Raw genomic sequence first — 25,454 nt, 5'->3', positions numbered from 1 at the left:
CACAAGAGGCCGCAGCATCTTACATTCTCACCAGCGATGCATGAGGCTTCTAACTTCTTCACATCCTTGCCAACATTTTTTATTTTCTGTTGTGTTGATCATGGCCACTCTAGTGGGTATGAAGTTGTAACTCACTGTGGTTTTGATTTCATTTCCCAAATGACTAATGCTGAGCACCTCTGCATGTGCTTATTATCTATTTATATATCCCCTCTGGGGAAATTCTATTCAAGTCCTTTGGCTGTGTTTTTTTTTTTTTTTTTTTAATTGGGTTGTCTTTTTAAAGTTGTAAGAGTTCTTTATACATTCCGGATACTAGACGCTTACCAGATATATGATTTGTAAACATTTCCCCATTTTGTGGGTGGTTTCTTCACTCTGTTGACAGTGTCCTTTGATCCACCAAAGTTTTAAATTTTGATGGAGTCCAATTTGTTCTTCTGTTGCTCATGTTTTTGGTGTCATTTCTAAGAATCCAAAGTCATGAAGCTTCCCTGGTTTTCTTTTAGGAGTTTATGCTTCTAGCACTTACGTTTAGGTCAATGATTTATTTTGAGTTAACCTTCTACACAATGTGAAGCAAGGGTCCAACACATGACGTGCCTTCTGCATGTGGACATACACTTGCCCCAGCACGATCTGTTGAAGAGACTGCTCTTTCCCCAATGGATGACCGTGGAGAACTTTTCCAAAATCAACTGGCCATAAATGTATGGGTTTATTTCTGGGCTCTGAGTCAAAAAAAATTTTTTTTTAATTCAGAACATTCCATACTATAATTCTGCCACTGCTCTCTCAGATGAGGTTTAGCTTATAATGGCATATTAGGAACTTTTGTTTAAAAACTGAAAATTTTTTAATAAAAAATACACATCTGTGATGAATAATTTCATTATTAAACATGTCTATAAAAATTAAAGATGAAAAGTAGCGTATACAACCTGGAAGTCAAAACCAATCTTTGCAAAATGGTATTTTATAAAGTAACATGTGATTTTACTGTTATTTACATGCTGTAATGAAGTCATTAATTTTAACTGCCTCCCATTTACAAAACCTTCCATTTTGCAATTACTTATGAACTTTTTTTACTCATGAACTTTATTTAGAATTACTTATGAACTATATTGAGAGGTTGACTCTCAATGTGGTTATTACATTAAATGTTGTTAATATCAGCCTTGCCAAATTACCTGTATCAAATTACTATGCAATTCCAAGTAAGAGATGGATTATAAATCAAAAGAATGTTTTATTGTCTAGAACTTTTTATACATTTCAAAGTGTCCTCACTTGAACCATCCAATGACTTTAAAACTTCTCTTGGCACAATGGATTTAAATAGCAATACAGTGTGTTATCTTTTGGAAATTAAGATCACCCTTATTTTAGACCCAGACTGGGCATTCCTCCCAAACAGCCCCTTCTCCTACATTAGTTTTTCTGTGAAGTTCTGAATGTCATTTCCTCTTAGCTCCCAGGGCTCCAACCACCTAGGCTAAAGGGAACAATGGGAAGGACTTCCCGGATCTCAGGTCTCCATAACCGAGGATCAATTACAAAGCGCTGGGTCTCTAGACTCAAAATCTCTAATGAGAACATTAAGCCCCCCTACCAGAACATCTAGAAGAGTTAGTTCTCTTTTATCTTGAATCCCCTCTGCCTACAAGTTGTAAACAGTGGATATTTAGCTCCAACACAGTTTATTTTAGATGCAAAGACAACCTTGTTTTTATTGACCCAAAAAAGAAAAAAGAAAAAAAAAAAAAGAAAAGAAAAGAAAAGAAAAGAAAAGCCTTGCCCAGAAAACTATGGGTTGAAAAGTTTGGGAAGCGCTGATAACTGTAGTCTAGAAAACACGTGAAAGACTTTACCTTTAGCTGGCCGGTGATGTCGCGGCAGCTGACTGTCTTACCATGCAAGAGACTAAGGTTCAGGGTCAGACCAACGGTTCTGACGGGCTGGACACATGGTTGAAGTGAGACACCAAGGAAGAGACGGCCAGCCCAACCCCTCACACAGCAGCCCTTCCTGGTTAATCCATGGGGTGATAATGACACTGACTGGCCTCATCCTGCCAATGAAGGGCAAGGCACTGCAGTGACGGCGCCTAGAAATGAATAGGAGTGATTGGGGATAAAAGGGGGAGAGGGGAAAGGTGGCCAGGATGAAGAAATGAATAAAACTCCAAATTTCTGTTACAACTCACTGTCATACCTATTACTCTAGTATCTAATGACAGGGAAATGGAAAAAAAAAAAAAGAAAAGAAAAGAAAAGAAAAAAAAAACAAAGGGAAAAAAAGAAAAATCGCAAACTATAAATTTATGCAGCATTCTAAGAATTGAGGTCTGTATCCTACAATATGACTACATATAACTAGAGCAAGAGCTTGATCTGATATAGTTCAAAAACCTATTGCAAAGAAAAGAGTATTTTTTTTAATCATCAGCGTTTCTAAGTTCTGACAACTTCATTTTATTGGGTTTTTATTATGACAAAAACTCAGTCCATGCTATTGAAACAGAGCATACTTACCAAACAATCCCTTGGGCTCCAGAGCCAATTGGTTTCAACTGCTGGTAACGTTTCAGGACAGTGAAAGTTGAGTCTGCCACTTGCACACTGTAAAACTGACTATCACATTTACTGTCACTCATGATGTAGTATCATAGAATATTCCAAAGAGCTGGTACAGTGGTCAGGTTCCTTAAAAGAGAAACAGAATGAACATGCACTCTTTCTGAGATGATACAGGCACAGCTCACTTCATAGGGTTGCAAGTTTATTGGCATGTAAGACAACGTGGCTGTAAGTTGATAAAGTTGGTTGGACCAAGTTCTGAACTTAAGCAAAGTGCAAAACAAACAAACAAAAAAATGCAATGACATTTCAGAGGCACAAGACCATCATGAAAGGAAGGAACATTGAGGCCCCACATGACCATGTTTTAAGGGAGCGGACTAGAAACTAACAGCCCTTCTTTTATATGTCCATTTTTGCTAGCCATGACAGGATTATGTCACTGAGTGATTCTCATCAGCTCGCCTCCTTTAGAACTAGCTTATGCCAGGCTGCCTCAACCAGGGATGAAGGCACTGGGGAGAGGTTTCCAAGGGATTCTGTCTACAGTTCCTGCAGAAAACACAAGTGGGCCAGTCTTCTTCTAAGTCCACAAATTCAGGTGAAATGATGGAGCAGAAAGCAAGTCCTACTATATATCTAGATTGTAAAAGGAGGAAGTGATGGAACATTGGGGTGCTGGGCCTGGAGACATGGGTGTGTGGCCATGCATGCCCACTGTGCATGTTGAGGCCCCACATTCCCCAAACCCCACATCACTGGTGGGCTCAATACAGACAGTTGTAGACAGAGAACCATTGTAACCTATAGTCATTAACATGGATGCTCTGACAATTATTCATGATAAATTAGTATAAACTGGTGGTTTAGGCAGCCACCTTTTGGTGGCTTAGGCAGTAGGCTGAGATCCCCACCATGCAAGAGCCTCTGTGATTTTATATAGAAAACAACCAAACACAAATCAGCAGTTACACTGATTTGGATCGCTGGCTCTTGTCTGAAGATGTTTATTTAGAAGTCATAAAACTATTTCTTTTGTTCTTTTTAAAAAAATTAAAAAGCCAACAATAAAATCATAGGGGTAAACATTATATACTATTTAAAAACATGGAATTTAAATTTTATTCTACAGCTTCAGCAAATTCCTGTTTGTTCTACCATCTAATATTTAATGCCTACCTGCTAAGTTCTCTGGAGTGATGATTTGTATTTCAATACAGTGATGCCTAGAATTTCCATTAAACATGGAAATAAATTCATGAATAACAAGCCTAAACAAAGAATTTAAATCAAATGAATAGCTTCTCCAACTGACCACTGCTTCACCCCCGCTCCCCCTCTCATCTTTTTAAAGTTTATTTTTATTAATTTTGGGAAAGATACAGAGAGCAAGTAAGGGAGGGGCAGAGAGAGAGAATCCCAAGCAGGCTCCATGCTCAGCATGGAGCTCGACTAGGGGCTCAAACCCATGAACCCACGAGATCATGACCTGAGCCAAAATCAAGAGTCGGATGCCCAACTGACTGAGCCATCCAGGCGCCCCTCCCCCTCTTTTAACCATTCTCAGGGCAGTGGCTGAGGCACAGCTCTTAGTACCACCAGCAACTGTGATTGAATGTGCTGTACACAGGCTGGGGAGTGCCTCCGGGAGGCCAGCACTGCATTAGATGAACCAACACACTGCTCATGACAACCTACAGTGGGATGATCAGCTCCTGCTACACTGTGAGCTAAACAGCCTGGCTGAGCCACGCTGCGGTGAGGAGGGGGCCCTAAGCTCCAGGGCGGTAAGGGCAGGTCTGTGTTGCTTACTGTGGCATCTCACACTGCTGGGGACAGGACCACAATAGAAGCATTCAATAAACTTTTGCTGCTCTGACCCATAATTCAGTACCTAATGATTCCCTGACGAGGCTGCTTCATTTTACTGACATCTGAAGGAATATCTATTTCTAGAGATTATTTTTTTTTACAGTTTTTATGGGGCTGAGACAATTCAACTCAACGTTTATGGGGTGCTTTTGTATAAGAAGTGGTAAGTAACATAGGTGATAAAGCAAGATCAGTTCATCTCAAAGCAGCTAGTTGGGGGAATACTGTAACACAAGTTGCAACACAAGTTATAATAACCTAAGGGCATAAGCAAAAAGTAAACCAAGGCAAAAGAGGTCCTACCCTTTGGCAGGGGTGCAGAAGACAAGGAGAGCTTCATGGAGAAGGTTGCATCTGGATCTGCCAGAGACAGACAGCAGAGGTACAGAGCTCAAGCTGACTGTGCTCAGACATGGTGAATTGCTCAAACTGGCTCTTGGGGTACAAGTGCAAAGGTTCAGAGATGGACTAGGTGAAAAGGCAGGTAGCCACTACAACCTGCTGTTTCTTTGCCTTACTGGAATACACCTGCACTGCCAGTCATTCAAAAAGCACTTCCTGACACCACTGTGCACAAAGTCCTGTGCAGGAACAGCCAGTGTGCCTGCCCTTGATGAGCTCACAGAGAGTGCACACTGCAGGCATGTTCAGGAAGAGCTCCGATGCAAGGGGACCCCTAAACCGAGAAGGACAGAGAAGGCTCTGAGCTGTGGGGAAGAGAGAGAGCATGTGCAGACAGGTGGAGGTGCATTCTGAGTGTGAGAAGTCATTTAAGAGTTAGTTTTGCTGGGCAGTGGGGGAAAGAAGCTGGAGAGAGGAAACCAGGCCAGATCACCATGGGCCCTGGAAGCTGCTGGGAGCCATCTGGACCTGGGCCCGAGGGCTGTGGAGCCATCAAAGCAGAGAGGCATGTGCTCTGGCTTGCTTTGCTGAGGGGTCATTCAGGAAGCTGTGAAAGGGATGGACTGGGGTGGGCAGGACTGAAGGCAGGGAGGCCCAGCAAAACATGGCAGGGTTGTGGCGGATGGGGAAAAGAGGTAAATGCATGGCATGGAGGAAGAATGTGCATGACCTGTGCTGCCCAGGAGAAGATGAGGAGGAACGCGGGTGAAGCAGCTGGAGGTGGGCAGGAGACGCATGCAGTCTGCAAATCTGGCTTCAGACAGGTAAGTCTGCAGTGCCTGAGAGACAGGCAGCATGACAGCCACAGGCTGCTGACATCCTCCAGATCCTCCCTCCTTTGTTTCAGGAACAGAAGCCTCCCTATGTGAGCTGGACAAATGGCTGCCCAACTAGAGAGGACATCTGGATGCTTTTTGGCAGCCAGGTGTGGCCAGATGACCAACTTTTGGCTGATGAGATGTAAGCAGAGTGATGTGTGCCATTTCAACATCCATCCATCCATCCATCCATCCATCCATCCATCCATCTTGTTATCTTTCTTCCTTCCTCTCTCTCTCTCTCTCTTTCAAAAGCTGCTTGCTGTCCAACTTATCTTTCTCCCTTGCTGCTGGCTGGGGGAACAGCTGTCACAGACCCAGAGATGGCAGTCACATGTTGAAGCTGGTAGAGCTGCCGACTGGCCAGAGTCCTGAATGACCTTGTGGCCCAGAGCTGCCCCCCATTCTGGTCCACCTGCCCACACTCAGGCTGGTACAAACTAATCTCAACCTTGTTGAGCAACTCTGGAACTCTCTCTGCTACAGCTGTTGTAACCTATACTTTGACTGGCACACGATTAGGTTAGCTTTTGTGAATTTGGGGAGAATGTCACATCATTAGGTTAGAGAATTAACATATTTTCATCTCAAGATTTAAAGTAATTTTTAATTTTTTTAAAGTTTATTTATTTATTTATTTTGAGAGGGGGAGAGAGAGAGAGAGAGAGAGAGAGAGAGAGAGAGAGAAAAGAGAAGAGAAGAGAGAGGCAGAGGGAGAGAGAGGGAATCCCAAGTAGGCTCTGCACTGTCAGTGAGGAGCCTGATGTGGGGCTCAAACTCACCAACCGTGAGATCATGACCTGAGCCAAAGTCAGACTCTTAACCGACTAAAGGCGCCCCTAAAGTAATTTTTAAATTAAAATAAGTTGCCCTTAGTAGGCAGAAAAAGCTACCTAAGTGAGAAGCTGTCAAAGCCATCTTCTCCGTCAAACTTGGGCTTTGTGAACATGAGAAAGCACACAAGAAAGCCAAGTAATTTAGCTATTAATGAAATCAACTGTTGAGATTATATTTCAACAGAATGGATGTCAGCTGGGTTTTAGAAAACAGTTTACAAATTGGGAAGTACTATATAAGAATTCTTCGTACAACCACATTATCAACACACTGAGGTACAGGCACTGCCTTCACTTCCCTCACCAGTGGGTGCTGGTTCCGTACCTCAGCTCCAAGCAGTGGGATCCCGTCTCCGCCCACGCTGCTCTGTGCTGTGCAGCCCCAGCCAGGCTGTGCTGTTACTCAGTTTCTGCAGGTCTGCCCATGTCTCCCTCCCCCAAGGCTGGTAGCACCTCAAAGGCAGGGAGGGGCTTTCTTCCCTCTCACATGTTGATAAACTTAAGGAAATGTCCAATGCCCACCAATGATCCACTGAGAAAGCTTCTAGGGGGACACACTCTGCTCCTTGGGTTCTTCAGATCTCAGGGTGGTGGGCAGAGCCCAGGGGGAAGGAGTCAGCACAGCCTTTGATGAAGCCATCTGGCTCACGTCCATACCCTTCCCACTTTACCATGCTGCTTCAATGAATCCTGGTTGAATGAAAGGCTCTAATCTAAAATCCCTATTTGTCTGGGGGCGCCTGGGTAGCTCAGTTGGTTGAATATTCAGCTTTTGGTTCCTGTTTAGGTCATGATCTCATGGTTCCTGAGTTCGAGTCCCGGATTGGGCTTTGTGCTGACAGCATGGAGCCTGCTTGGGATTTTCTCTCTCCCTCTCCCCTTGCATCTCCCTCTCTCTCTCTCAAATAAAAATTTTAAAAAACTTACTAAAATCCCTATTTGTCTAAGACTGAAGACCCTTATAGAATCCCCTCCAGGATTCTAGAGTAAAATCTACCCACTCTACAGATAAACGTTGGGTAGGAGGGATGTTCCTACTTTGTTTGGAGTTTAGAATAAGAAATGCCTTTAAAAAAAAATTCTCTAGGGGTGCCTGGCTGGCTCAGTCAGTAGAGCATATGACTCTTGATCTCAGGGTGGTTTAAGCCCCACATTGGGCACGGAGCCAACTTAAAATAAAAAAATAAATAAAAATTTCAAAACAGCTTTATATTAAAAAAAATTTTCTAACTCTAGAATCCTTTAAATATAAGCAGTTCAACTACTGTAAATATACTATTTACGTCCAAGTCTTGTGGGGACATCGGCTACCATTCACTGAGATCTCCCAATATCTCATGAGGGCCTCCTACGCACCAAGCACAAGGTAGGGATTGTTGAGAGAGCACTAACCAGACAGTCCATTCCCTCAAACCGCCAAGAGCATAATTGTCACACTACTGGGAAGTGTGTCGTAGGGGCAGACGTAGAAGTGGGCCCAAGGGCAGTGTGGGGATAGCAGCCAGTGAGTGAGCAGAGGGAGTGTGTGAGTGGGACATGGATATAAAGGAAGGTTTCCAGGATGAGTCAAGACCTGAGTGCAAGTTTGTGCACAGTATCAACCCAGGTGTGAGGGAACAGGCATTCTCATACATGCTGGTGAGCCCTGTAAGTTGGCAAAACATTTCTAGGGAGGAAAATATGTAACATCTAATGAAAATTTTAAATGCACATGACTCCTAACTGTACCTGATAAATATATATGTACAAATGTTCAAAGACATTCGTGCAAGAATGTTTGTAGCACTTTTTATAATAGGGCAAAACAAACAAACAAAAAAACCAAAAAAAAAACCAAAAAACAAAAAACCAAGAAATAACCTAAAACATACACTTGGAATGAGTAAACTATGGCATAAAAGCACAAAAAAAGCCATTAAAAATAATGCAGGGACTTTGTGTACTGATGAGGAATGATGTTTAAGATGAAACAAAGGAAATGAAGCAAGTTAAAGAGTGTGTATGGTAGTGGCACCTGGGTGGCTCAGTCAGTTAACGGTCTGACTTTGGCTCAGGTCATGATCTCATGGTTCATGAGTTTGAGCCCTGCATCAGGCTCTGTGCTGACAGCTCAGAGTCTGGATGGAGCCTGCTTCCAATTCTTTGTCTCCCTCTCTCTGCCCCTCCCATGCTTGAGCTCTGCCTCTCTCTTGCTCTCTTAAAAAATAAACATTAAAAAAAATTTTTTTTAATTAAAAAAGTGCCTGTAGTAAATGTGAATATTCACAGCCCCACACACATGCACACGCACACACGAGTATACTAGCAAGTACAGACACACAGTGGGAAATGAGACTTTGACTCTTCCCATTACAACTTTCTGTTGTTTTTTATTTTTATTCTTTTTAGTCACACACACATTTCACATTAAAAAAAAAAATAAATGAAACCTTTGAAATGGAAAGCCAAGACCTAAAAGTCGGGAAGGTTTGGGGCAGATGAGACTGGAGGCAGAAGAGTAGGCCGGACTCTGAGCTCCACAGTTATAAACACCACCCTAACAGCTCGTCAGGTGAGCAGTGCTGTCCCCCCTCTGCAGACAAGGAAGAGAGCTAGAAGACAGTGAGGAAGTTGCCCAAATTCCCAGCTGGGAAGTGGCACAGCCTGGATCTGAATTTAGGTGTGTCTGACTACAATCTTCTTGTTCTTCCCAATACTCCATTCTAATTAACATCCCTAACTGCATTTAGAAACTGAAGTGATGTGTCCAAGGGCTGGTCAGGACCAGGCCAGGAGAAAACACAGGACTGGATGCTTCATCCTGATGGCTTTACTCCACCAAGACAATTTTTCTTCTGATAATGAATCAGTCATCCACAGCCTCAAGAAAATCTTTAACTACGCTAATGGTACAGAATACCCAGGACATGCAATAGTTAAATTATTTGACTGCTCTGGTTAAAAGCAGAGTTTCACAATCCTTCTCTTAGCTTCAATACTTGTTGAAATTTTTAATCAAATTGTTCTTTTTCCTTGCTTTTTTTTTTTTTTTTTTGAGATAGAGATAGGGTGAATGAGCTTGTAAGCACGGGAGGGACAGAGGAGAAGAGGAAGAGAGAGGATCCTATGCAGGCTCCACACTCAGCGCAGAGCCTGACACAGGGCTTCATCTTATGACCCTGAGATCACGACCTGAGCTGAAATCAAGAGTCGGACGCTCAACAAACAGAGCAATCCAGGCGCCTCCCCACTTCTTTAATTCTTAATAAAAATGGCAGAGCACAACTCAATCTTTCTTTGATAATGAAGAACCTTACAACATCTCAGAGCCATCCTTCTGGACATCAGTCCTTCAACTACACTGCTTACTATGATAAAGAACAGCCACTAGTTGTTTGGTAATCACATCATCCATGGGTGGATCCTAAGGAAGGATCTGTCAAGGATTCCAACCCATGGGCCCCTTGGAGGCACTGGGCCTGTCTGTTCCTCCTCCCCAGCCCTGACTCCCAGTGCTCTGGTTGGGGTGTTCTAAGTCTTCCCTTGATGGGGCAACCGCCCAAGTGTTCTCCCAGCCTCCATTCCTGCTACCTCCAAACCACTATTCACACGGCATTTCCCCAGGAAAACCTTTACATGAATGCTCACAGCAGTGACATTTTCTACAGTTCAAAACTGGAAACAATCCAGGTGTCCTTCAGTGGGTTAACAGTTAGGCAAAGTGCTGTACATCCATATCATGGAATACGGGGCAGTAGTAGAAATGAACCAACTACTGATACATGCAACAGCTTGGGTGGATCTTCAGGGCATTATCCTTAAGTAAAAAAGCCAATCTCAAAGGGTCCATACAGTATAATTCCATTCACACAACATTTTTTTTTTTCAGTTTATTTATTTTGAGAGAGAGAGAGAGAGAGCGTGCGTGAGTGGTTGTGTGCATGCATGCTTGAGAGGGGGAGGGGCAGAGAGATGGAGAGAGAGAATCCCTAGCAGGCTCCGCACTGTCAGCGCAGAGCCTGACGCAGGACTTGAGCCCACAGACCGTGAGATCATGACCTGAGCCGAAACCAGGAGTCAGATGCTTATGCAACTAAGCCACCCAGGTGCCCATACACAACATTTTTGAAATGACAAAATTATAGAGCTGTGGAGCAGATTAGTGGTTGCCAGGGGTTATGAATGGTGGGCAGTGGGGGCGGGGTGTGGTTATAAAGGGTAGCACAAGGGAGAACTTTGGGACGATGAAATAGTTCTGTATCTTGACTGTGGTAGTGGTGTTTGTACAAATCTCTCCATGTGATAAAAGGACACAGATTTGTACCCATACGCTGCACCAATGCCACTTCCCTGGCTTTGATACTGTACTGTGGGTATGTAAATGACAACCAATGGGGGAAACTCGGTGAAGGGTGCATGGGACCTCTCTGTACTATTTTTACAATTTCTTATGAATGGAGAATTATTTCCAAATAAGGAATTAAAAAAGAGATTTGTTGAACGTATGCAGTGATCATACTGCTCTTCTGTTTAAACTCCTTGGATAGTGACCAACTGCCTTGAGAGTAAAACTCTGATCTTTAGCAGGCAGAGGGGTTCACAGGACCTCTGGCCCACTCTTGGGCAATACTGAATCACCTGAGACCAGCTGACACACCAGATACTGCCTCTTCCACGCCTCTTCCCGAGCTGCCCCATCTGCCTGAAATGACTTTCCTCCCCATTTTGTTCTCCTGGCCAACCTTCATCTTCCTTCAAAATCTAGTGCATGCACCTGCTTCTCTTGAAAGTTTTCCTCTACAGGAAACTTCAAGCTGTGCTGGGCATGCCCCCGTTTTTGGCACCACAACCTATATTCATTTTATTGCAAGTCTACCTCTACTTCTACTCTGTGAGGTCCCTGAGGGCAGAAAATGCGTCTGATTCATTTCCTAATCCTCTACTAATTACATAGTGGGTGCCCAGTAAATATTTGTTATAGGAAAAACTAAGCAGAAGAATAAATGTAGGGCAGTGTGGTACAGTGGTTAGCATGAGGACTCTCAAGTGGGAGGGCAGGCTCCTGGGCAGACTCCATCAAAAATTGTTAGAATAAACAAATTCATAATGGTTCAGGATACAAACTTAATGCACAAAAATATTTTGTGTTTCTATATGCTGATAAACTGTCAGAGAAATTAAATGATGTTCTCACAATTGTATCAAAAAGAATAAACTACACAGGAATAAATTTAAACATGGAGGTAAAAGACCTTTACATTGAAAACCAAAAGACGTTAATGAAAAAAGTTAAAGACACAAATAAATGGAAAGATATTCTGTGTTCATGGATTGGAAAAATCAATATTGTTAAAATGTCCACACTACCTAAGGCAATTTAAAGATTCAATGCAATCCCTATCAAAATTCCAGTGGCATTTTTCACCGAAATAGAACAAATAATTCTAAAACTTGTGTGCAACTACAGAAGACTCTGAATGGCCAAAGCAATTTTAAGAAAGAAGAACACAGCTGGAGGCATCACGCTTCCTGATCTCAAAGGTATAGTAATTAAATATTACAAAGCTATAGTAATTAAGACACTACGGTATTGGCATAAAAACAGACATACAGAGGCACCTGGGTGGCTCAGTCAGCTGGGTGACCAACTTCGGCTCAGGTCATGATCTCACAGTTTGTAAGTTTGAGCCCCGCGTCGGGCTCTGTGCTGACAGCTTGAAGCCTGGAGCCTGCTTCAGATTCTGTGTCTCCCTCTCTCTCTGCCCCTCCCCTGCTTGCGTTCTGTCTCTCTCTCTCTCAAAAATGAATAAACATTAAAAAAAATTTTTTTTAAAGAATATTAAAAAAAACAGACATATAGATCAATGGAACAGAACAGAGGGCCCAGAATAAACCCACATATATATGGTTGATTAATTTGTGACAAAGGAGCCAATAATATACAATGGGGAAAGGACAGTCTCTTCCATAAATGGTGTGGGAAAGCTGGACAGCCAAATGCAAAAGAATAAAACTCAACCACTCTTACACTATACACAAAAACTAAGTTAAAACGGATTAAAGACTTGAACATAAGACTTGAAACCACAAAACTCCTAGAAGGAAACATTGGCGGTAAGTTTCTTGACATAGGTCTTGACGAGGATTTTTGTAATCTGGCACCAAAAGTAAAAGCAACAAAAACAAAAATACAAAAAGCAACAAAAACAAAAAACCAAGAGGGGCTACATCAAACTAGAAAGCTTCTGCACAGCAAAGAAAACCATTAACAAAATAAAAGGCAAACTATGGAACTGGAAAAAAATATTTGCAAATCAGGTATCTGATAAGGGACTAATATCCAAAATATGTAAGAAACTCATACAGCTCAATGGCAAAACAAACAAACAATCTGATATTAAAAAATGGGCAGAAGATCTGAATAGACAGTTTTCCAAAGAAGACATACAGATGGCCAGCAGGTACATAAGAAGATGTTCAGTATCATTAATCATTAGGGAAACACAAATCAAAGCCACGAGATTATCACCTCACGCCTGTTACAATGGCTAAAATAAAAAAGGCAAGAGATAGCAAGTGTTGGTGAGGATGTGGAGAAAGGGGCACTTGGGCACTGTCAGTGGGAATGCAAACTGATGCAGCTACTAAGGAAAACAGTATGGAGGTTCCTCAGAAAGTTAAAAATAGAACTACCATATGGTCCAGTAATTCCACTTCTGGATATTTATCCAAAGCAAACAAAAACTAACGTGAAAAGATAGTTGTGCAACTTGAAAAGATAGTTGCGCCCGCATGCTCACTGCAGGATTAGTTACAGTAGCTAAGACGTGGAAACAACCTAAGTGTCCATCAGTGGGTGAGTGGATAAAGAAGAGGTGGTCTACATACACAATGGAATATTAATCAGCCTAAAAGAGAAGGAAATCTTACCATCTGTGACAATATGGACAGACCTCAAGGGTGTTATGCTAAGTGAAGTAAGTCAGATAGAGAAAGACAAACATCGTGTGATCTCTCTTATATGTGGGATATAAAAAACAAAACAAAATGAAACTGCCAACCTTATAAATCCAGAGAACAGATTAGTGGTTGCCAAAGGTGGGGTTAGGTGTAGGAAAGAAATGGATGAAGGAAGCGAAAAGGAAAAAGAAAAAAATGTGTATTACTCTCTTCTAAATTACAGTATACAGACTTAAGATTCAGAGTGTATATTTTTACAAGAATTGTCAAAATAGCTGTCTAGATTAGGATTTCTGTATTTTCTTTTTAGATATTTAATTGTGACACATAATAGCATAGTAAAAGATATCTGTTTTAAAAAAACACAGATTAGGACTCTGGGGTCAGAGGGCAAAGAGCCTACCACTTATCTGGATGATCTCAGACCAGCGATTACACACATCTGTAAAACAGGGATAAGCATAGAATCACCCTCAGGGGACAGTGAGCACAGTGCCCAGCACAGGGCAAGGTCTCAATGTCAGGTGACATTAGGACAGGTATTACCACACCCATTCTGTTTCCTGCTCCCCCAAATAAACGTTTGCATTCTGAAAATGTGAACTAAAATCTGGGAAATGCAAAAGTTGATGACATGGCCAATGGTGGGTGAGCATCTCGGTCAAACTGCACAGAATTTACTTTTCATTCTAGGCTGTGACCAGCAGATGATGTTTCAGGACATTTTTTGAAGACATCTGCTTCATAGGATGTGTGTGCTATGTTTCTGAAAGCATAGTTAAGAATTGATGAAACAGAATCAGAGCTTGTGGATTTATTACGTGGGCTGCACGTTCAGGCCTAGATATGCTAAAATCAAACTAGTGACAGCATTGGTTAAGATATACAAATACTTAAATAGTCTAACAAATTAAATCACAGTTCTGTACAACTATACATATACACACACACTGACATAATTTTTAAAGGAAGTTATTTTAAAAGCCAGTCATTCTTTCTCAATTATTCTTTCTCTTAGCATTGCTGTGGGGGAGGGGAGATAAAAATGTTTTTTAAACAAATCCCCAAGTTTCTTCTATCCTGGCCTATGGAAAGACAAACTTTTGGCATACCACTAAAATGTGTTCACACTGTCCATTCTCCTAATAGCCAAAAAATTCACTTATAAAAATACTTCAAATTCTAATTTCAGAATAGGCAAGAACCTATTTAACATAAAGGGAATTAATATTAATGCCTCATTTTTAAGAAAGAAATAACAACTATCCTGTTTGTAACTACATATCCTTAGAATCTAGTTTTACTATTTCTGAAAAGTTTCAGAGTATATAGTCTTTGCTGTCTTTTACTTTAATGTAAAGTTAGCTGGAGGCAGGGAGGGAGAGCACACTATTTTATGAGACCAAAAAACAAACAAACAAAAAAACAACAAACAAAAAAGGCCAAATGAATTAAATAAAATCAAATTTGTTGAATTTCACCTTGAAATGTTGAGCAAACTTCCTTAGTTATGGGAAAGTCCTATGTTAAAACAGTGACTACTCTTGCTCATTATTTTTATATCTATTAATTTATACACCAACGTTTTCCAAAGAGGATTTGAGGTGTCAATTAAAAATATTTTAAACGGCAATTCAAAGGCCAATATAAGGGGCACCTGGGTCGCTCAGGCTGTTAAGTGTGGACTTCAGCTCAGGTCGATCTCACGGTTCATGGTTTTGAGCCCCAAATCCAGCCTAGCACTGATAGGGCGAAGCCTTCTTCAGATCTTCTGTCTCCCTCTCTCTGTCCCTCCCCTGCTCGCCTGCTCTCCCTCACTCTCCAAAATAAATAAACATTAAAAAAATAATAAACCACAAATGCCTAAAAAAAATGAGCTCTTGTTGTGCAAAAGGTATATAAACTTGCCTCCCAAATAATAGAACCCCTAATGAATCAATGGGTCTAGACACTGAGCCTCAATAGCTGCTAACATCGCAGCATGAGCCAGCCAGCTTTAACTGCTTCTAGATGGAAGATGGGGGTGTCTGGGTGGCTGAGTCAGTTGAGCATCCGACTTCGGCTCAGGTCATGATCACGTGGTTCGTGAATTCGAGCCCTGAGTTGGGCTCTGTGCTGACAGCTAGGAGCCTGGAGCCTGCTTTGGATTCTGTGTCTCCCTCTCTCTCTGCCCCTTCTTCTCTCACTCTCTCTTTCTCAAAAATGAATAGTAAACAGTAAAAATAAATTTTTTTTTAATGAGATGGAAGACAGCACCCCACCTAGGGCATTCTGATTCTAGGGCATTAAGCCTCATCTTAATCCCACTGTGAATTTTCAGGAGATACAGAGAAACACATTAAATTACACTGCAGAGATGCAGCCAGTAAAATCCCAACTATGGAAATGGTATAGAACAACCAACTGCTTCAACAAATAAACTACAAGGAAGACAAAAGAAGAGAAATAAAGGGGGAATCTACAGATTAAAAGAAACTTAAAAGATGTATCAACCAATCATAACGTATGGAACTTATCTAGATCCTGATTCCTATAAACAAACTGTTAAAGAACTATAAAACTTATGGGACATCTGGAAATTTGAATATTGACTGGTTATTTGATTATACTGAGGAATTATTGCATTTCCAAGTTTAAAAGAGTCCTTATCTTTTAGATACATATATTGAAATATTCATGGATTGAATGACATGACATTTAGGATTTGCTTGAAAATAACATGGGTGGGGGTGTGAGGGTGTAAGTAGATGAGGTTGGGGTGGAACAAGATGGGCCAGGAGTTGATAACTGTGGAAGCTGGATACTATTGTTTAATTTTGCATATGTTTGAAAGTTTTCATAATAAACAGTAAGAATAAAGACTAACCTTGAAACTAGCTCACACAATCACAAAAGGTCAAGTATGAATTTAATTATTCTCAAAGAAAATTATGTTAAAAAGTCACCTTCTTTTTTTATACATTAAAAAAAAATTTTTTTTAATGTACTTATTTTTGAGAGAGAGTCAGGGCGCGAGTGGGGGAGGCGCAGAGAGGAGACAGAGAATCTGAAGCAGGTTCCAGGCCCTGAGCTGTCAGCACAGAGCCTGATGCAGGGCTTGAACTCACGAACCATGAGATCATGACCTGAGCCCAAGACGGATGCTTAACTGACTGTGTCACCCAGGCACCCCAAAAACGTCACCTTCTTAACTAGTAGTGAAGTATAGCTACATATGTATATAACAAATATCTGTCCTGCTGCCAAATGTGGTTTCTGTTTTACCTTATGCATCACAGAAACGACTGCTTTACTGTTAATTGCTTCATCTGGCCTTTGTCTTTATCCAGAAAATTAAGAACCCTTTATTTAAAAAAATTTTTTTAATGTTTTTATTTTTGAGAAAGAGAGAGAGAGAGAGGGACAGAGCATGAGTGGGGAGGAGCAGAGAGAGAGAGAGAGAGAGAGAGAGGGAGACAGCATGAGTGGGGAGGGGCAGAGCGAGAGCGGGAAACACAGAACCTGAAGCAGGCTCCAGGCTCGGAGCTTGAACCCACAGACCGTGAGGTCATGACCTGAGCCGAAGTTGGACGCTCAACTAACTGACTGAGCCAGCCAGGCACCCCAAGAACTCTTTATTTTAAATCGACAAATTGAATATGCCCTCTAACACTTATTTGAAACACATTTTCATCTGTCCTGGCATCCCCAAAATTAAATCCTTAGGAAAATCAAAGCTCTCCAGAGAAGACTATGCCACAATAGGATTCTTTTTAACCCCACAGGATCCTTTTGAAAGAAAAAAAAAAGGATTAAGTGAAGGAAAACTTCTAGATTGGATGTTTTGCTTTCAGAACAAATTAAAAGCCAAAAGAGAACCATCAGAGTTGAGGCACCCAGGAAAGGACGCTTAGCTGGGGGAGACCTGGGTTCAAATTTCACTTTCCAGCTATCTGCCTTGAAGCTGACTGCTGGAACTCTGTGAGCCTCCATGTACTCCTCTGAAGAAACGGGTGTCACAGCTGCCACTTACAGGACTCCAGTGAAAATTAAGTGGAAGTACATGGACAAACAGAGCCTAGCTTCGCTGGCCTGGGGCTACGTTTCCAGCTCACTGCAGCTGTTGCCTCCTACGTAACCTGCCCTGGAGATCGACAATCCTGCAACCGAACTAAATGAATTTTACATGGTTCAGAGCATTAATTATTACAGCTAATAATTAATTGCCAGCATTTAAAAATCAGGAGAGCAGAAAGCAATGTAGAGTTCTGACCTCTTTTTTAAAATTGCTGGGTGAGGTTTGGTTTTCCAGGGTCCCCACCACTCCATGCTCTTTTACACCTGGCCCTGCAGGCTGATTCCTGACCCCACACTGGGCTGATGTCCTTCCTTCACCCTGCCCTTTCCCTTTCGGTGCCTCTCCCTGCCTGGCAAATTTCTCACAATCCTTCATGGCCCAACTCCAGCGCCACCTGTCACCTCCACCTTTCCATGCCATGGCACAGCACCTCCACTACAACAAGCATCATCACACTGTCCTGGCACTAACCTGTCTGCATGTCTGCCTCCTCTACTGGGACTCTCAGGAGGAAGGGACCCTGTTGCTATTCCCTTTGTGTCCCCAAGGCCGAGCAGAAAGCCTGACCTAGATAACGTAGAATTCAGCAAATGCCTCCTGAATGTGTGGAAGGAAATGAGAGCTAAAATATTACAAAAATGTCAAAATTTGTATTACAGCTTGTTCTGACAGTTACCAAATAAAGGGGTCAAGGACTTTTAAATGAGAACAAGCTCCCATCTGCTTACAGGTTTCACAAGTTAGTTAGAAGTCATTCAATAAACTGACAAAGCAGAAGCAACAGCAGGTAGGGTCATTCATTCATTCATTGAACTGATATCACTGAGTACTTACTGTGCGCTTTCTAAGTACTGGGGACGAAGCAGTGGACAAATCCGACAACTACCTGTTTTCATAAAGCTACTTCCTTGCAGAGGAAACAAAGTAAACATAAATAAATAGAATCGTTTCAAACCAGAGTGAACACTAAGAAGAAAATTAAATTAATGAGATAGAATGACTAAGGGGAGAAAGAGAGTAGTCAAGGAAGGCCTTGTAGAAAAAGACACAGCTGACCAGAGGAAAGACCAGAAGGAGCCAGCTGTGCAAAGCCGCTGGAGACAGCTCCAAGCATTGGAAACGAAAGTGCAAAGGTCCTGAGGCAAACGGGGCTGCGCGGTGGGAAGATGGGTGGGACAGGAGAGCAGAGCTCTGGGTGGTGGGAGTGGTAGGGGAGGTGGGCAGGGCCGCTCTGGCACTGCTAGGCACTGAATGTGCAATGACTAGGCACTGGAGAAGCATGGGGATGGGGGTCTCTGCGTGGATGGGGAGGGGGTTCGTGCCCTACTCACATCAGCATGGGCAGTATCCCGCCCAATTTTCCACCTATCAACCTGAGCTCGTGCCCAGGCACTTTCACACACATTCACATAGCCTGACAACAATCCTGTCCAAAAGGGTAGACATTTCCCCACTTTCCCTGGGGGAAAACAGAGGGTCAGTGCCTTGGCCAAGGTCGCGGAAACCAGACTCCGGGATCCTTAACATCCCGACGCGGGTATGCAACTGCGTGTCCCCCAATCTGGAGGGGTGGCGTCCACAGATCACCCACGACACGTCTGCCAGGGCCAGGCCAGGGAGCGGGGCCCGCAAGCCCCTGGCGGCTGACAGCCGGGCGGGAGGAGGCGACTGCGGCAGCCCGGAGGGCAGGGGCGGCGGCCGGGGCCGTCTGCGCCCCACAGAGTCCGGCCCACTCCGTAGCCCCCAGCCCGGAGACCCCGCGCCCCCTGGCCCTGCAGACCGCGGCCGCGCGGCCCTCCTGCCGCCCCTCCCCGGCGGGGCCCCGCTCGAGCAGCCCCCGCCAGGCCTCGCCCGCCCGCCCGCCCTGCTCACCTCGCCTCCCAGCCGCCGCGCCAGGGGGAGAGGGCGGGCGGGCGGGCGGACTGGCGGCGCTGCGCACTGGCGGCTCGCGGCTCCGTTGCCCCGGGCTCGGCCGGCCGCCCCGCCCCGCTCCGCTCCGCCCCGCCGCCGCCGCTGCAGTGGGTGTGAGGGTCGCCGGGGCGCTTCGACCCTTCCGGTCCGGCTCCCTTCCCCTCCTCCGCCGCCGCCACCGCCGCCGCGGCGCCCGGCCTGAACGACCTTCGCGCCGACCAATCAGCGTCCGGAGAGCCGGGCAGGCGCGGCCAATCGCGCCGGGGGGCGGGTCGTGACGGGCGGGGCGGGCGGAGCCGGGATAACCGTGCGGGGTTCGATGGGGCTCGGTGTCCCTCAGCCGCCCAGCTCCTCCGGCTTGTGCGGAGCACGCCCGGGGCTGGGGACGCAGGTCCGGCTCAGTACGCGCGCTGATCCTCCATCCCCCCACGGGGACCTCGAAGCAGAGGCCCGACGCGGAGCCAGGAAGCGGTGGAGAGGGCCGACCGGCGGCAGGAGAGCCGGGCCCTCTGGGCTGCAGGTGCAAGGTGGCAGCGGCGAGGCGGCCTGTAGGGGAACGGGCCGGCCCGTCTGGGGGAGAGTCCCGGGCGAGGACGAGGGGAGACCGGGGTGTTGGCATCCGGCGTCCAGGAACCCGGCACGGTGTGGCCCCTGGAAGGACGAGGAGACCGACGCGGCGGGGGAGCGGGAAGGAGAGGCAGGGGTCTTGGACTCTGCGGCTTGCTAACGGCTAGAAATCGGGTGGTGGGGAGGGCGGAGTGCGAGGAGATGGCCACGTGCAGACTAGTGCCCCCGGCGGGTCCGTGACAGAAGGGAGGAGGGGAAAGGCTGGAGTATTCGGGCCAGGGGTCAAACCTCTGGCTCAGAGAAAGGCAAGGTCGTAAATGGGGAGAAGGGAGTGCAGTGCTGAGGGTCCCCTAGGTCCTGGGGTCCCTTGACACCGACCTTCTTATGAGCCAACTCCTGCAGCCCTCTGGCCCCTCGGTCGGGTTCCAGCAGGCCTGGGGTCATATGAAAAGATGGGAGAGGCCAGGATATTTCGTGTTGCCAGATTTGCGTTTAAATAAGCAAAGCTGGAAGGGAGGGAGGGAGTCTGGACACACTGAAAAAAGATCAGAGGTCCGTGGATAGGGTGGGGGGAGGTGCACACTTTGAGGACAGGGAGAGGGGGGACTGTGGAGGAGGAGCAGCTTTCGCAGGATGCAGGAGCCCAGCATGCCAGAGCCCAGCGGGTGATCAGGGCAGGGGCCAAATTGGGAGGAAGGAGCAGGATCCTAACGAGGGGGAGGTCAAGGGGCTGGGAGGCATGGAGGGTGGTGGCAGAATTTGGGGAGGATGGAAAGCCAGTGATGCAGGGCCAGCTGAGGGCACCAGGGCCTCAGAGGAGGAGGGTAGAGGAAGGGATCCAGGCATGGTGTCCTTCGTTAGGCCACCCCCTACCTTGGCCACCAGAGGGAGTTTTCTAAAATTGAGTATGGCCCATCCTTGCTTGAAATTGTAGCTCCTGAATGTGATCTGCGTTGAGGAGGGCCCCCTGGTGGGTTCCTGCCCACACTGGTTCTCACATCAGCCTCATCTGCCACCTGCTCCAGGTGCACAGGAGAAAACAGGGAGCCAAAAATTGCCATCACCAAGGATTATGGGAGGCTAGTAAAGCCTGGCTGTCAGAGCTGTGGCTTCACTAAGGAGCACTGGTGGGTGCTTCCCCTTGGATTAGGAAGGGGCACCCATTCCTGCACTCTCCAGTCAAGTTTACAACACTCATCCCATGAAAAGTGAGTACCAAAAACCACTGGGCACACATACACACCTATACATATTTCGTGCTGAGTTTTCTAAAAGGATTCTGCCTTTTCTGGTTTATGAAATAACAGTGAACACTTACAGACACAAAGCTGAGGTGACAAGGTAGGGAAGGGTCTAGTCCATGCTTTGAAGAGTGCACAGAATTTTGGTGGAGACCAAGGGAGATGAGAAGCGGGGGCATGTAGGGGGTGGGGGGGTATACACATGAGCCTGACTGACAGCTGACCTAGCCTGCTAGCTGGAGAGGAATAGTTGAGGAAGACCTCTGGATAAGAGGAAGCCTGAGCCGAGGCTATAAGGCTAGCAAGAATGTGTTAGGCCAATGGTTTAGGCAGAAAGGGCACTGGGACCCAAAGATTCAGAAGTCAGGACCTGCATACTGTGTTCAGGAAACCAAGGGTCACCTGGTCTTGTTGGCGATGGGGAAATATGGCCTTGAGGTGGATGGGTACTGCTGACTACAGTCCCATGGACTCGCTTCAAGTCACTGATACGCTTGTTTAGCCCAGTGTGGCTTTTTTTTTTTTTTTTTATTAGTTGACAACATTTGAAAATTGGGAGCTTTCACTTGGAAAATCTCAACTGGCAGTTTCTCTTGAATAGTTAGAAGCTCTGACAACATGGGGTCTGCATTCCCAGAAGGTAGTGGTCAGCTGGAGCTGAGTGGCAGCTGCCCATTTAGGGGAGGCCCTTACATCACCACATCCCCTACCACTCCCTATCACCCCACTCTGGCCATGACTTCACCATCCCTTACCTGCTGGCCCTTGAGGCATTGCAGGGTAGGGGCTCCATCTCTGGAGGTCAAGGGCAGCTGCTGAGGGGTGTTAAGAAAGGAAGTGAATGATGCGATTAGGTATTTATTTTGGAAGGATCACTAGAGCACATGAAGTTTCTAGGATGAGGGGCTTATATTCACAAGACCAGTTAGGGAGCTGTTGCAAAAGCCTGTGTAGGAGAAGGTGAGGCCTGGCCTGGGGCCAGGTGTAAGGAAAGAACTGATTTTAAAACTGCTTCAAGACTTGAGGGAAATGAAAATTAAAGTCACAGTGAGCTAGCACTACACACCCGTTGTGATAAAAAAGACGGACAGTATCAAGTGGTGATGACTGATGTGGAGCAGTCAGAACTCTCATCCACCGCTGGCGGAAAAACAAAATGGCTTGTCCACTTTGGAAGACAGTTGGGCAATTTCTGGTAACATTAAACATACACCTGTCGTATCACCCAGCAATCCTATTCCTGGATATGGAACTGAGAAAAATAAAGACACGTCCACACAAAGAGCTGTACGTAAATGTTTATGGCAACTTTATTCAAAACCGTCAAAAACTAGAAACAGCCTATGTCTGTAGATAATCCAGCAGATGGGTAAATAAACTGAGGTACATCCATACAGTGGGATATTACCTGGCACCAAAAAGGACTGATTGACAAGTGCACAGCATAGATAAATACAAAAACATCATGCTTGGCCTTTGGGTGGCTCAGTCAGTTAAGTGTCTGACTTCGACTCAGGTTACAACCTCACGGTTCGTGAGTTCGAGCCCTGCATCAGGCTCTCCGCTTTCACCACAGAGCCCACTTCGGATCCTCTGACCCCGTCTCTCTCTGTCCCTCCTCTGCTTTTGCTCTCTCTCAAAAATAAATAGACATTAAAAAAAAAAAATCATGCTAAGTGAAAGAAGCCAAGCAAGGCTACATCCTCTTTGATTCTGTTTACAGGACATTCTGGAAAAAGCAAAATCAGATCAGTGTTTGCCAAAGTCAAGTGGAGGAAGTGGGGGATGATAACCAGGGGCCAGGAGGGAATATTTTGAGATGATGGGTATACTCTATTTTAATTATGGCAGTGGTCATATCACTATATGTTTATCAAATTTCAGAACTGAGCACCTAAAAGAAGGTGACTTTTCATGTATGTAATTTATACTAAAAAACTTGATGTAAGGAAAAGATGTCCATTTAAAAGACAGAATTGTCCTGGGGCGCCTGGGTGGCTCAGTTGGTTAAGCATCTGACTTCGGCTCAGGTCATGATCTCACAGTTCATGAGTTTGAGCCCCGCATTGGGCTTCGTGCTGACAGCTCAGAGCCTGGAGCCTGCTTTGGATTCTGTGTCTCCCTTTCCCTCTGTGCCTCCCCTGCTCATTCATTCTCTCTCTCTCTCTCTCTCTCTCTCTCTCTCTCTCTCTCTAAAATAAATAAACATTAAAAAAAAAAGAGGCAGAATTGTCCATCCTAGAGGTAGGATGTAGGGGTGAGTCATGAGGAGGAGTCAGGGAGGTTCCTGACTTGATTTTTGGGGTGGGGACCTCTGGCCTTGGCCTGCTCACCCACCTGTGGAGAGGAAGGATTTATTGAATGTGCATCCCAGCTGCCCACCTGCTTTCTATCACCTCCCCCTTTCCTGTCACCTTTAGCCTTGCAGCTCTGGCTATGTGCCCTCTGAGATGAAGGCCACTGGCCACTCCTTTTTCCTGAGACCTCACTGCTCCCTGCTCCTCCCTTCCCTGCTTTGCACTTGGTTCCTTGATGGCACAGCTGATACCACCCATCTGGCAGACACTATCCACTTCCCTGCCCCACAGGGGAGAAGAGAACACAGGAGGGAAGGAAGAAGAGCTCAAGCTCCACTCCCTGGCCTGAGGCTGGCCCAGGGGTCACAGTGCTGACAGGTTTCCTTGGCTCCAATCTCATCATCCACTCTTGACTTGCCTTGACTGGGTTCCAACTGGGCTTTCCACTTTGTTGTGCTCTTGTGGGCAGGAGGTTGCTTCTCTGAGGCTCAGTTCCATGGGGAGTGGGCATGGGTGGTGACCCCACCTGATGGGGCTGCTGTGAGGTCTCAGGGAGAGAAGTACCAAGCTCGGGGAATAGACTGCACACAGGGACAATGAGTGTCTTCATGCTGGCCTCCTCTGCTCCCCCCTCTCCCGACCTTGACTGCTCTCCTCCCACTTCCCCATTCCCTCCCCACCTCCTCCCCACCCCTGACCAGGACCCGATGTGCCAGGGGATGCAAGCCAAGACTGTTCAGGTTGTGTGTTCGAGAAAGCTAAGCCACACTGAACCCAATGGGGACAACTATTGGGAGGTTCCTGCATTGTTGCACCTGGGAGATCAATGGGTGGAGCCGGCCCTGGGACCACAGCCTAGGAACCTGGCCAGAGCCTTGGGAGCTATGGGCAAATGCTTTATCACATTCCTTTCTCCTCTGGGTCAGCTTCCTCCTCCCCATGTCAGCTGCTAGTCTTTCACCACCCAAGGAGGGGCAGGCCCTCTGTGCCACATTAAGTTTGAAAATCCCCAGAAGAGGAGTCTGATGGGCTCCTCGGGCAGGGCTTGCATCTGTGGGCTGGGCGGTCAGACTCATGTGAAGACATGGCAGGAGAAAGGGCAGAAACAGCTGGGAAAGGCAGAAGCCAGGGGATAAGAAAGGGGGCGTGGGTGCCATATAACTGAATGCTGAATAGACTAGATCTCGTCCCCTTTTTCCAGGCATCTCCCAGAGCACCAGCAGTCCCTTGACAGCAAGGGACTGGAAAACTCTTCTCAGAAGTCTGACCAGCCCTAAAACATAAAACAAACCCTCCAGATTGCCCAGCAGTCGATCTCGGCATCAACAAGCCCCACCACGTACTCAAGAAATTTCCCACCACCTTGAATCTGCCTGGACAGCCCAAGGTCATGTGGCAAAGTCAAAACAGAAACCAACGAAGATAACCAAACAAAACTATCTTGAAAGAAACAGAGACTATGTGAAAAAGGAAATTCTGAAAGGAATAATATATTGCCGGCTTCAGACAGAATGAAAAAGTATCACATCCTTGAAGTCATCAAAAACATATTCAGCACGCCTATATGTCCTTACTCTCTCAGCTGAGATGGCCTAGAAGCAATGACACCGCAGCAGCCAAAGCACACCCAGAACCCAGGAACTGTTTTCTAATGCCATTCTCCAACAGAAGAAACCAGGGGTCCTAAATCAACAGTAGCTGATTCTCAGGCTGGGGCAGGAGATGTACAAGATGAGTCTGGAGCATCTTGTGGTACAAGAAAGTAAGGAAGGGGCACCTGGGTGGCTCAGTCGGTTGAGCATCCGACATCGGCTCAGGTCATGATCTCACAGTTTGTGGGTTCGAGCCCCGCATCAGGCTCTGTGCTGACAGCTTGCTCAGAGCCCGCAGCCGGCTTCAGATTCTGTGTCTCCTTCTCTCTCTCTGCCCCTC

At 45.6% G+C, this 25,454-nt stretch overlaps 1 protein-coding gene across 4 annotated transcripts in view; it reads right to left on the bottom strand.

Moving 5' to 3' along the window:
- MAPK9 (mitogen-activated protein kinase 9) overlaps window positions 1-19,513 on the bottom strand; it is a 58,802-nt gene extending 39,289 nt beyond the window's left edge. For 3 of the 4 annotated variants that reach the window (XM_023253986.2, XM_023253987.2, XM_023253983.2), the window contains exons 1-2: window positions 19,379-19,513; window positions 2,538-2,708 (exon numbers count right to left, since the gene is read on the bottom strand). In XM_023253986.2, coding sequence (XP_023109754.1) covers window positions 2,538-2,659 — 122 coding nt within the window. In that variant the 5' untranslated portion in view covers window positions 2,660-2,708; window positions 19,379-19,513. Of the gene's footprint in view, window positions 1-1,874; window positions 2,111-2,537; window positions 2,709-19,378 lie in introns of those variants that run through there. The other variant, XM_023253990.2, reaches the window with a different exon arrangement.
- Between the last annotated feature and the right edge of the window lie 5,941 nt (window positions 19,514-25,454).

This window comes from Felis catus, chromosome A1, assembly GCF_018350175.1.
Source record: "Felis catus isolate Fca126 chromosome A1, F.catus_Fca126_mat1.0, whole genome shotgun sequence".
Classification (NCBI taxonomy): Eukaryota; Metazoa; Chordata; class Mammalia; order Carnivora; family Felidae; genus Felis; species Felis catus.
This window is presented reverse-complemented; position numbering and strand designations above follow the sequence as displayed.